General features: G+C 44.0%; 1 protein-coding gene across 3 annotated transcripts in view; it reads right to left on the bottom strand.

Annotated features, from left to right (window-relative positions):
• Flnb (filamin B) overlaps positions 1-13,142 on the bottom strand; it is a 134,003-nt gene that overhangs the window by 76,433 nt on the left and 44,428 nt on the right. For all 3 annotated transcript variants that reach the window (XM_021203093.2, XM_021203094.2, XM_021203095.2), the window contains exons 2-4: positions 7,773-8,021; positions 6,288-6,385; positions 3,737-3,884 (exon numbers count right to left, since the gene is read on the bottom strand). In XM_021203093.2, the coding sequence (XP_021058752.1) occupies positions 3,737-3,884; positions 6,288-6,385; positions 7,773-8,021 (495 nt within the window). The remainder of the gene's footprint in view (positions 1-3,736; positions 3,885-6,287; positions 6,386-7,772; positions 8,022-13,142) is intronic.

Here is a 13,142-nt window from a genome sequence, read left to right as displayed (position 1 = left end):
CCTATGCTCGGTCACATGACATCACGGTTGTGAGAAGCAGATAGGACACCTATGCTCCGTCACATGACATCACGGTTGTGAGAAGCAGAGAGGACTCCTATGCTCCGTCACATGACATCATGGTGTGAGGTGTAAGGCGAGCTTATGTTCAGCTTGCCTCCTTTTTATTCACTTCATTCAAGATCCCAGGCCACAGAGGAGACTGGGATAGGTTTTTACACCTCAGTTAACCCAATCTAGAAAATCTTATAATACAGACGGGGTCAAAAGAGGGTGTGCCCCGTCTAGTTGAAAATATTAATGATCACAGACACTTTAAAATGACTGACAGGTAATTCTTACATTTCTATCAACCTACTCTTGGCATCAACCATCATTTTCATTAACTTTGAGATATTGGCTCATGGTGTGACAGTGATTTTTAAAGTTGAAACGTGGGCAGTTTGGGTTTTATGTCATAGGACTCTGGATCTTAGGTCGACTTTCTGTCAGCAGGGGAGGAAGCTCAGGATACCCATTCCACTTCTACTGGTACTTGAGGTTTGAATTAGAGTGGCTCCCCATTTCTAATGGCTATGGTGGGAGTATTAGCTCCCCCTCTAGCATCCAGAAGAGGAGCAGCTCATTACTCCTTACCCAGTCTCTGCTGACATCATCACTACCTTAACACTAGACTAGTCAAAGTCTTGGCTCCCCACTTATTTTGCTGATGGATATATGGGGAGGGCATAGTTTTTTCCTATGATGTTTGGCTGAACATAGAGCATACACTGTCTTGAAAGAGTGTTCTGTCTTGGGGCGGTAGGGATATGGCTCAAGGATAGAACATTTGTCTTAGCTTTCATAAGGATATCTCAGCATGACCTCACCCCTGCCGCCACACACATACCCCATTTAAAATGAATGTCTCACACTTGAAGGATAGAAAGGGTCTAGCAATTAGAAAATAGACTTTTATATTTTATTTCCTATGCATTTCTTTTGCTTATATAATGATCAGGTTACTGATAGGATTTAAATACACATCTACAACACTTACAAGCACCTACTCCATCTGACTCTATTACCTGCACCTTGTCAACGGCTCAGTTAAGTCAGTGTAATGTTCTCTAGCTAACCGGGGTTGGTTAAGAAGCTGAGCCACATCCCCCACACTCTATAAAACTAGAGCCATACTCACCATGTGGAACCAGACCCTCTAATTACTGAGACTTGGGGTTCTGTAAGTCTCTGTTGTTAAGTGCTTCATACAGAATAGGGTTTGGAGAAGGGCTCTGCTTAGCTAGTGGACAAATGTATTCAATGACACTAATCCCAAAAGGGAGCCTTACACAAAGACCCCAAGCCCTCTCATCCGACTCACACAGGAAACTCAAAGCTCAACAGATGCATCTGCAAGCGCTAACTGGCCTCAACAGGAATCTATTCTACATCCAAAGGATAAACCAAAGTACTGAGCTCTTTTAGAAACTATTAATAATAATAATAATAATAATAATAATAATAATAATAATCTCTATTCCTAGCTTGAGTAGCAGAAACATACCAAAACTGGCCTGACTTCCATCTTACCAAGGAAGAAATATGTATCTCACAGCTCACTTATGTGGCCTCGTGTTGTGGCCTCATCACCCAAAGTAACTATGTTGCCTTCCTATTTTGAAAGGAGAAAAGTGAAGAATAGAATCACACTTCATGTCTAGGTTTATATCCAAAAGATCCCAGTGCATCCATGCTTTTGGGCAGTCTTGTTCATAATGGCTAAAAGATGTAATATTGCATATACCTGCCTGAATAAACCAAATGAATAAACCAAATATAGCACACACAATAGATTATCATCCACCTATAAAAAGGGAAGGAAGAGCCAAGTGGTGGTGGTGCAAGCCTTTAATCCCAACACTTCAGAGGTAGAGGCAGGCAGGATCTCTTGAGTTTGAGCCAGCCTAGTCTACAGAGTAAGTTCCAGATAGCCAGGGCACACAAAGAAACCCTGTTTCCAAGGAGGAGGAGGAGGAGGAAGAAGAGGAGGAGGAGGAAGGTTTGGAAATTGTGATCTATGTTATAATGTAAAAATTAACAATAAAATCCTGAAAATGTATGCTACGTAAGGTAGGCTGGACAGGAAAGTCACATACTGCATCTTCTGTTTCTGTAAGATACTCACACAGAGACATACATATAATGGAGGGTGCCAGGAGAAAGGGGTTGAGAAAGAAGAGAGAGCTGATTTAATGAGCACCATGTGGGAAGTTGAAAATTGGGACTGTCCTCTGACTTGTGAGTGTGCTTAACACTGAGTACATTAGACCCAGAACATTTATCATGATGAAGGAAAAACATAGAGGCAGAGCTACCCGCCCAAAATGAAAGGAAAACAGCTTGTTTTCCCATAGCATTCACAACACTTACAAAGAAGGAAACAGGCAAGGACTGGCCACATTCCTGAGCTGCAGTGAGCATTCATTTTCTGGAAGACTGCACCATGGAAGGAAACCATCTCACACTAACAATGAGGAAACTGAACAGCCAGTGATAAGATTCCTACGACAAACAAGCATTTTACGCCTTGGCCGAAGGCAAGCATGGTGACATGGCAGTCATGTAGCTGTAGCTTTTTTAATTATTAAGGAAACATTATCTTTAATCTTTGCTACTCCTCTTAGCACTGATCACCTTGGGTTATGGTTCAGAGAAAGCAATTTGGAGATGCCAATGGGCAATGGGATGAGGGCCTCCATCTAGTCCTTACTAACTGACAAATAGGTATGCACCAAAATGTCACTTCGATTTTAGTTACGAAAACTAAGATATGTAATATACTTCGTGTCTTCTTGCCAGAAGTCAAGCTCCTGGCCATGTATTTGTTGTTTTATTATTTGTTTGTTCACTTTTTTTGAGAGTGGGTCATACTGTTGTTCTGGTCAGCCTTAAACTCAAGATTCCCGAGCTTCAGCCTCCCAAAGCATTGAGCTTTACAAGGGAACACATACGACCACATCCAGCTGTTAACTACCCTCTTTAAAAAACTAGTATGCTTTAAATCAGCTGCTGACCACAACTGACCAGATGCCTGAAATGGCTCTGACCAGCCAAAAGGTGCTGGGCATCTTACAGTGAGAGTCATAAACAGGATGTCTCAGCAAGGAAGTGTCGCTGGAGATTAACAATAGCTCCCAGCCCATCTGGAAACCTGAAGCACTTTCTGCCAGACAGGAGAAATGAATCAGCATCCAGAAGGCAGCGAGTCTTTCCCCACCCCCATCCCTGACCAGTGAGTGACCTAAGGCAAGACCTATCCCAGCCACTGTGGACCAAGCTATGGTTCTTACGTGACACATCAGCTTGCCCGGGGCTTCAGGAAGCAAGGTCTGTATACTGTGCTACAGGAAAGCCTTTGATTCTCAAGACAGAATAAGGTAGTCTCTCTCTCTCTCTCACACACACACACACACACACACACACACACACACACACACACACACACGAGACAAAGGAGACAAAGGTTATCTTTACAGATTAAACCTCACATCGTTGTATCTTGAGACAGTCTCAAGACAATACAGTTCATCTGGCTTTTAGGTGGTGCTGGGGATCCAAACTCAGGTCTTCGTGACTGCACAAGAAGCCCTCATTGACTGTACCACCTCCTGGGCCCCCTGAGCTAATGGTAGAGCATTCCTCCCAGACCTAATGGCAGAGAACATACCTCAGACCCAGCAAGACCAGCACTCACCTCTGCCGTAGGCTCGGGCTTTCTTTGGGTTGAGTTTGGGTTTAAGAGGAGCACCTGGCTTGAGTTTGGCTTTGGGGAACTGAGACAGATAGGTCATCACAGAGTGCTCGTCCACATCTGGGTGAATAATCTCCTCAGGAGTGATGACCTAGAACGACAACATGGTGGCTGAGTGCCTTTATGCATCCATTATGCACCCACCGAAATCCCCCTTAAACCGAATGCTACTAATAAATGGAAACAAATGAAATCACACTAACACCACAGGAAGATCGGTGTTTGTATGTACGTGTGTTGCTGGCTCCTTTGCAAGGGTGGAAGACCTCCCAAGATTTTGCATGTCACTCCCAGAGATTCAAGCCATGCCCCAGGCTTCAAATTCACTCCCCTGGTCCCATATTCTAGAAAGGGGATAAGGTACAGGAGAGCACGGAAGCATTGCATAAGGCATTGGGATGTTTTTAGAGCACAGAAGCCGGTCTCTTCTTTTGTTCATCTATTGTGTACACGCCTCTGTACTAAGAGGAAGAAATAAAGAAAACTAGTGAGAATGAACTATATGCCTATAGCTGCAGCACTCAGGAGGCTGAGCAGGAAGATAGCAAGTGTGGGGTTAGCCTGAGATTCACAGTGAGGTCCTGACTCAAAAACCAACCAAGCAAGGTGATAGAAGACAACAGACTGGACTTATGGTCTTAGCATTTTAGGAACCTTTAAAACTGCGAAAGGAACTAGAGAGGTGGCTCAGCTGTGAAGAGTGGATACCACTCTTGCCAAGCACCTGATTTTGGTTCCCAGCAGCTCAAAACAGGCCTCTGGCCTCTGAAAGCACCCCACCCCCACCCCTGCTACACACACACACACACACACACACACACACACACACACACACTCTAACAAAAGCTGAAGTGGAGTCTGTTCGTGTGCTCTCCTGACACTCAGCTTAGGAGCAACATTAGCTCTCTAATGGACAAAGAACTGTCCTAAAGTTTTAGCAACATTCTTGATTCCCTACCTGACTTAATCCTAGCATGCTAGTCTTCCCTGTCCCTGATGAGGATTCACAGTGGGAAGCGACACCTCCTCAGAGCAGCAGAGGGTTCTACCGCCTCAGCCATATCAATCAAAAGCAATGAAGTGATGAGAGACCGCACAGGAAGCACTGTGGGGCTTAGTGGCTAACAGCAAAATAGCTACTGAGATTTTGAACAGTGATCTACAAAATAGCCCATGAAAAGCAAATTATGCATTGATCTGGTACCTCTCTCCAGAAACTCCTATAATAATTTTATAGTGTCCAACATTACAGAGTATCACAAAGAGGTATGTCAGATTGAAAGGCCAGTGAGAGATGTAATACAGATGAGAGAGGGTGACAGATCTGAGAGATGATGGTCTGAGAGATGTAATACAGATGAGAGAGGGTGACAGGCCATGGAGCAGAATCTCTAAAACCAAACCAAAGAAACAGGCTGGCTACCCCCCCCCAATAATCCTACTATGGAATATGCTGAACTCAACTCTTGAGCCCCGACTCAAAACTTCAGAATGGTCTACAGTGAGGGTCCTCTGATCCACAGGACCGGTTTTCTACAACTTCCCTTTGATCACGGTTTTGATCCTGGGAGCAGCCATGGCATTTTCAAGGAGATGTTACAAAAAAAACATTGGTGTTAAGCAATGCACATAACTATTTAGATGCTATCTCTGATTTATCAAAAGTTCAAGCCCCCTCTGTGATTCATGTGATAGATGATGGGAAATACAAATTCTGCTGCAATTTCCACTAATAGAGGTTAACTTGATTTACACTTAAAAAAAAAAAAAAAGTTCCGTGGGGCAGTGGTGGCGCACGCCTTTAATTCCAGCACTTGGGAGGCAGAGGCAGGCAGATTTCTGAGTTTGAGGCCAGTCTGGTCTACAGAGTGAGTTCCAGGACAGCCAGGGCTACACAGAGAAACCCTGTCTCGAAAAACCAAAAAGTTCCAACTAGCAGATTAAAATTACTTTCGTTTTGTATAGGTTTTTAAAAAGTCAACTTACTAGTAGCTCCTTATGACTCCCCCCTTAGTTAAGAACCATGCTTGCTGACTGGGGCTTAATGATAACTTTCAAAATACTTAGAACCAAAAGAATACAAAATGTGCAGTGATGCATGCCTGAAATCCAGCACTTCAGAGGCTGAGATGGGCGATCAGAAGTTCAAGGCCAGCCTAGACTGTATAGTAAACTAGAAGGTTGGAGGTGAGAGGAAGAGAAGAGCAGTAAGGCGGGAATGGGAGGGGAAAAAATTGCCAGTCTGTGATGTGAAGATTTCTGAATGATCTATAAGCTACTAAATCCACAAGAACCTATCATTAGTAAGATGGTGGGAGAGTGCCAGAGGCAAGACTCTTTAAAGGCTGAACACCAAGAAGGTCAGACCACAGTCTGACCTAGAAAAGCATCCAGACTGCCAGCAACAAGTCAGTGGGTGGGAGCAGTCTCCTGGGACATGCCGTGTGTGTGTGTGTGTGTGTGTGTGTGTGTGTGTGTGTGTGTGTGTGTGTACCTGTGGGACGCCCAGCCAGTCATCAGCCTGCTGCATAGCTTCTCGGGCATTGTCCACCGGCTTCCGTGGGTCCCAGGATTCCCAGTCAGGGCACAGACCTGTTCACAATACACAAAAAGTGCTTTCAGTATGAGCTGACAAAGAGGTTAAAAGAAGCCATGCACTGATAACCAAACCATTTAGTCTTGTAACTCAACAGTTTCTACCAACAGCTTAACTAATTGTACACCAGAGGGACAAAAAGTCTGACAGCAATGGAAACTATTCTACACTAGCAAAGACGTACTGTGCCTTAGGACACTGTGTTCTGGTATTACGACAGAGGTTAGCCAGCTGGGCGGTGGTAGCGCACACTTTTAATCCCAGCACTTGGGAGGCAGAGGCAGGAGGATTTTTGAGTTCCAGGCCAGCCTTGTCTACAGAGCGAGTTCCAGGACAGCTAGGACTACACAGAGAAACCCTGTCTTGAAAAACAGGGAAAAAAAAGTTACATTTATTTATTCGTGTGTATGTGTGACTGGGTGGACACAGGGACATACCGTGGTGGCCAGGACTCAGTTTTCTTCTTCCATCATGTGGATACAAACCAGGGATTAAACTCAGCTCACTGAGACTTGATGACAAGGGCCCTTAGCCAGCTTGGTGGACCTAACACTATACATTTTATTTCTGGACTATTCCAATTTATAGGCTTTCAAGATGGAATGAGGCTTTTTCTACCTGACATTAGTGAGTTCTGCTTTGAGCACTCTGAGATATACCGCCTTACTCAGAACGTGCTTAGTTCATATAGAACATTCAGTAAATGGAAAATATAATTATTAAAGTAAGGATTTTTTATATAAAATAATTTGGGGGGGTGGCATATAAACACTGGTTCTAGTTTTTCTACTGAGTGTGGACCAGCAAACTCTACCCATCAATCTAGGCCTCTAGTGAGGTAATTACATCTTGGTGCCCACTCAACCAAGCACTCAGAGAAGAACCAGAGTAGAAAGGCTCTAACTGGATGCTCACCAAGCACCATCCCACAGCAATACAGAGAGAAAGGGGCAGAGAAAGCTGTATATAGTCAAGCTAGTAGTTAATAAAAATGGTCACTTTCCATTAGCAGAAGGCTTTAGACTCCCATGCCAAGCCACTGAAGAGAGCCACATGTTTTCTTTAAGTGGACAGGAAATGAGGCATCAATGTGGGAAGACACAGGGCTGGAGTCTGGTGAACTATAACCCCAGAGCCTGCTCAAAGTTCAGGCACTGGAGTGTTTCTGGTGAATATGAATAACACTAGATTCGGTGGCAAACATGTACAGATGGACCTAGAACATCTGCCTGTGGAAGGGCACAGGACCATCTGTGGCTCATCCTCTGTCTTACAATGGACTAAAAACCAGTTAGCACAAGCAACCCTTCTCACAGTGAGCCTGATTTGGGATCTATGCACTCCCACTCGGCAGAGATGGCTTAGGCAACTACAAGCACTTACCTGGAGCACAGCTGTCTACTAGGGCTCCTAAGGCTTTGCCGTCTTGCCAGTTCTGGTTAAAGTTAGTGATGGGCAAGTATGGGATCTTGTTCTGAATCCATCCCAGTAGCCTCTGCTTTGGTGTCTGCTTCTTAGCATCATCATCCCCTTCATCTTCCCATACAGGCATGGAGATGGAGTAGTGAAGGATCAAAGTCCATACCAGGCCCAAGATGAGCTTCAGGTTCCCATCCACAATGGCTTTACTGTCTGGGAAGACAAGACATCGGCTTGGTCATTCTTTTGCTTTACACAAGTGTGGGTCAGACTCTTTGTAAAAAGTACAGGGAACTGTACTGCGACACTTCAGTGTTAAAGGATGCAGCACTAGGATCTGCTTCAGGGTCTCTGGAAACGAAATGACTGCAACACCAATCCAAGGTGTTTATTAATGATTGCCCTGGATCATTGCGATGCATTATATTATTGTCTCTACATTTCTTCATGAAACATGGTAAATGACATAGGTCAGCAACAAACATATCAATGCCACAGATAAACCCATGCCTCAGCCCAGATAAACAAATTTAAGTGAAGATCTCAAATGATCAAAAGCTTTGAGGCAAATCACATGCTTCTTCAGACATGGATGAAGAGACACAACAAAATGGAATGCCATAATGCTCTCTGCCCAGGGAGCCGTGACCTAGTTGTTCCTCCAACTGAAAACTGGCTGAAACAAAGAATTGATCCTGGGAACAGGGAACTCAAGACTTTTGTACAATTCCTTCTTCAAAGGTAGGAGATATTCCAAGAGAGGGCTGTATACATATGGACACTAAGAAATGATCTGAGGGACTACAGAGATGGGTTTAAGAGGTAAAGGTGCTTGCTGCCAAGCCTGAGAGTTCAATCCCTGGAACCCACATGAATCAAGGAGGTTGCCCTCTATTCTCCAAGCACATGAACACACGAACACACATATACACATACACACACAAGTAAGTAAATAAGTGAGTACATAAATAAATATAATAATATAAATGACCTGAAGATTTATGAGTTATAAATGAGTTAATTCACAAATAACTTACACTTCTTAAGCTAAATGATATTTCTATTCTTTTCCAAGCCTCCAGTAAATATAATTACCATGGCACTGTTTCTCATGAGTTGGGCTACCTTACTATGGTACATAAGTTTCTGATTGGTTTTCTTTCAATTAAAGTTGAAGTTTCCAAGGCTGAAGGAATGGCTCAATGGTTAAAAGTACATACTGCTTCTGTAAAGATCTAACGAGTTCCAACCACAGATGTGTGGCTCACAACGATTTGTACCTCCAGCTTTAAGGATGACCGACGCCTTGGCCACTCACAGGCACACACACAGATATATAACTTAAAAGTGTTATAAATGTTAAATTGATGTATTTAATTTTTGAGGAAAAAAACCATTTCGGAAGTATAGACGGCGAAAGGTATCCACATCCTAGAAATACCAGCGGGGCACAGTCTACTACTGATTCTTGTTTGCTGTCCTGCTTTTATGTTTTTCTGCACAAGCTTTTAAATGCTTCTTTTCACCAGTAATTATGTCCTAGTCATCTTTTCCCCACAAAACTTGTTTCTGTTTACATTCCTACCCGTAGGTTTAAGAGGCAGGCTTCCCCTTTAATCTTACCAATGTTGAGCTATCAATCATGTCCATCCAAACGATGGCTAAGCTACGGCAGTCAGGCAAAGTCTCTGCTGACACGTTTAAGCAGAGATTCTCTTCTTATCCTACCCCTGATTCAGAGAGCTTGCCAATACACTGGCCAGCTCTACCCTCATTTTTATCTGTTTTCTAGTTTGTACTCTAGTGTAAGCTGGCCTCAGATTGGGGGTCCTCCTGCCTCTCTGCCTTCCAAGTGCTGGATTTTGAGAAGGTACCACAATGCATGGCTGTCTGTCTTTCCACCGTCCACCTGTACTCATCATTTAAAGACTACCTTTAGATTTGCTCTTTATCTCCCCCCCCCCAACACCATCAAGAACCATCCCTTTTCTACTTGGGCCCCAAGATGAAAACATTGTAGCTGTCCTGGGATCTTCTTCAGGCCTCTGGTACAGTTTCTACAGTGTGTCATCTCTTCCTATTACATCTCTTGACAAACTTTTGCACCTTCCCATAGACATGCAACTTCTCTGTCTCTTGGTATCTCTGAGAGCCATGATGGTGAACTGCTATTTACACCTCAATGCTATGTTTCTAGTTGAGTGTTTCTGTTCTTCCAAACTAATTGATGGTACCTCCTATCCAATCAAACTCTGCAAGTACACAGAACCTAAGCACATGCCATTCAGTTGGACTGATTCTTGTGACATTCACCCAACCACATACTTAACACCCAAGTTCAAAGTTGGCCTGTTCTAAGATGGCAGCCAGGCCTGCAAGAACCTTCACCCTATTTCCTATGGAATACACTCTGGCACACCAGGGGCTGGCGGTGCTACATGCACACCTGCATGTGTGCTAGGATCCTTTCCTTCAACAGCAGGACTTTCTACCAGCCCCTCTGCCTTCCACTTTCAGGAGGCAGTGTGGCTCAGAGCCTGGAGGACAGGTGGTTAATCCCTGAGAGTATCCGTATTAATAACAAATGTGGGGGGGGGGTGAGTCTTCTTCATCTTGCAGTTGTTGTACCAACCACAAGGCACCTGAACATTAAACACATAGCAAACTGCACATAATGAGTGTGTCTAGTAAGGTGCTGACAGCAGCCCAGCACACTGGAGACATCACTCTCTTGCACTGTCAGGGCTAAGAGGCCTCATTACCACAGGTACAAGTCTGTAAAACTCAAACTCTCCCAGCCGTGTATAAAATAAATGCTTTTCAAAAGGAGATTTGCCTGCCTGGGTTCCATCTCTAGTACTACAAGAAAAAAGGACAAATTTGAGCGGGGTGTGGTTACACACATTTGTAACTGCAGTACTAGGGAGGCCAAGGCAGGGGGACCCTCGGAAGTTCAAAGCCAGTGAGTTCACACCCGGCCTGGGCCACGCAGCAAGACGCTGTCTCAAAACTCATGCATGCGTAACTGTGTGGGCGTATTTATCTCATAACCTGAAGTCGGGTGGTTCTATTTCTATCTGGGTTACATGTGTTGCTCTAAAGAAGAACGCAGAGCTCTTTTCAAGCGCATTTGGGAAAGCATGACCAAAGTCAGCGTCAGACTTATGAAATATGCAATGACCTGGACTTCTGTTTCGAATGAGTTCAAGGTGGGTGTCCTAACAGGAAAGCCCCCTTTATGGCCTTCCTGGGATATATGATACCTTCATCCTGCTAGTCTAAGAAGCTGGAGGGAAAACAGGCTTCGTTCCAAAAGTGATTTTTGACAGGTAAAGGTTCAAACGTTTAGCCCAGCTCTTAGAACAATAAAAAAGATGGAGACTTGCCCAAAAAACCTCCCCTGTTCCCATCCACAGGAAACAGGAGACTCCTCAGGCCTTGAAAAGGAAATGCTACAAGGGTATCCCAGTGTGTGCATCTGGCCATTGCTGTAGACCTGCTGTGCGGTGGCGTGTTCATTCTGACACACAGAGGAGGAGGAGACCATAGTGAACGGAAGCACCCTCACAGTAAGAGGCTGGAGGGCCTCTTGCTTTCAGGAACGAGACAAGCCGACGCCCAGCATGCCTGCCCAACCTCTCATACTCTGCATTTTCATGGACTGGAACCTGGCCATGGGCTTCTCCTCCCCAAATCCGACCAATCACAATTCCCAAATAACTACCCTGGCAATTGGCAACCCCAACCCTCAAGCCACACACACTTTCTCAAACTACCTACAATTATCCAGTTACTTATAAATGACAGCATTGCCTTTTTAAATAGCTACAAAGTTGATTTGAACTACTATAAATTATACAATGGAATTTATTTATATTACTTCTGTATCAGTCCTCTGGTCCTTGTTAAGGAGGATTTGTATGTGGAATGGGACCAATTCTGAGGTGAATACCAGATATTTTTAGCATTCTGCAGAAATAACTTTGAAATGCTTCTTTGAAGGATCAGTTCTCCAAAGTCAGGGATATGGTAGACTTTCATCTCTCCCAACTCTCACCAGCAAGGGCCAGACCAAAACAACCACGTCTCCTAAATCTACATCTAGTGCTACAATGGGCACATCACTAGAGTTCCTGAGGTACCTTCCTATAGGGCTGCCAATGATTATTAATCCAGGTAGCGGGAGTCCATTGAAAGCCTCGAGAACTGTATGGCATCCTCTGGCCACAAGGCAGTTGGCTACAGGGCCATAAACAGGCAACAAGTGATGCAGGAGTTAAGAGGGAAGAGTGTCACTAGGGCTACAGGAACAAAATCCCAGGCTCTCTGCACGCTCAGCAACTGTTAGCTCTCAGGAGGCCATGTGGCATGGAGCCTGGAGGAGAGGTAGCTAATCCATGAAAGTATCAGAATGACTAACATTAAAAACAAAACGAGGGTCTGAGAGATGGCTCAGAGGTTAAGACACTGGCTGCTCTTGCAGAGGCAGGGGTTGGATATTAGCGCCCATAGAGTTGCCGCCAATTCTAGTTTCTGGGATCTGCCGCTTCTTCTGACCTCTAAGCGCACACAGAACACTTGCATACACCAGGCAAAGAAACACATAAAAACAACAAATGCTGGCAAGGTGGAGGAAGGAGGATGGCACCTTACAAAATGTTGGCGGGAATGTAGACCACAGCAGCCACTACAGAAGGTAGTTCAAAGCTTCATTAAAAAGCTAAAATCTGGGGGTCTGGAGAGATGGCTCAGCAGTTAAGAGCACTGACTGCTCTTCCAGAGGTCTTGAGGTCGATTCCCAACTCACAACCATCTGTAATGGAATCTGATGCCCTTTTCTGGTGTGTCTGAGAAAGCTAAAGTGTACTCACATACATAAAATAAAATTTAAAAAAATCTTTAAAAAAAAAAAAAACCAAAAAAGCTAAAATCTGACTTATAATGATTAAGCTGTACCATTCAGCTTATAATGATTGGCTGAGTATACAGTCAAAGGAAATCATGTCAGCATACCACAGAGATACCTGTCCATCCATGTTTGCTGCTGTATGACTCAGAATAACCGAGTTGTAAAATCAGCTTAGGCCTCCACTGATGGAAAAAGAAAATGGGGTGTGTATGTGTGTACGCAATATAGAATATGTACACAGCTAAAAAGAACAAACTGTGCTATTTGAAGGAAAATAGATAAAACTGGACATCATCATATTAAGGAAAAAGAAAAATACTGCATTTTCTTTCCTAAATGGAAATTAGGGAATATGGGGACACACACAAACAAACACACCCCAGATGAGATGAAAGGAACTAGCAGAGAGGAGGATAAGAAAAGTA

Source organism: Mus pahari, chromosome 8 (assembly GCF_900095145.1).
Source record: "Mus pahari chromosome 8, PAHARI_EIJ_v1.1, whole genome shotgun sequence".
In the NCBI taxonomy this organism is placed as follows: domain Eukaryota; kingdom Metazoa; phylum Chordata; class Mammalia; order Rodentia; family Muridae; genus Mus; species Mus pahari.
The sequence above is the reverse complement of the archived record's forward strand: the minus strand, read 5'-3'. Positions and strand labels throughout refer to the sequence as shown.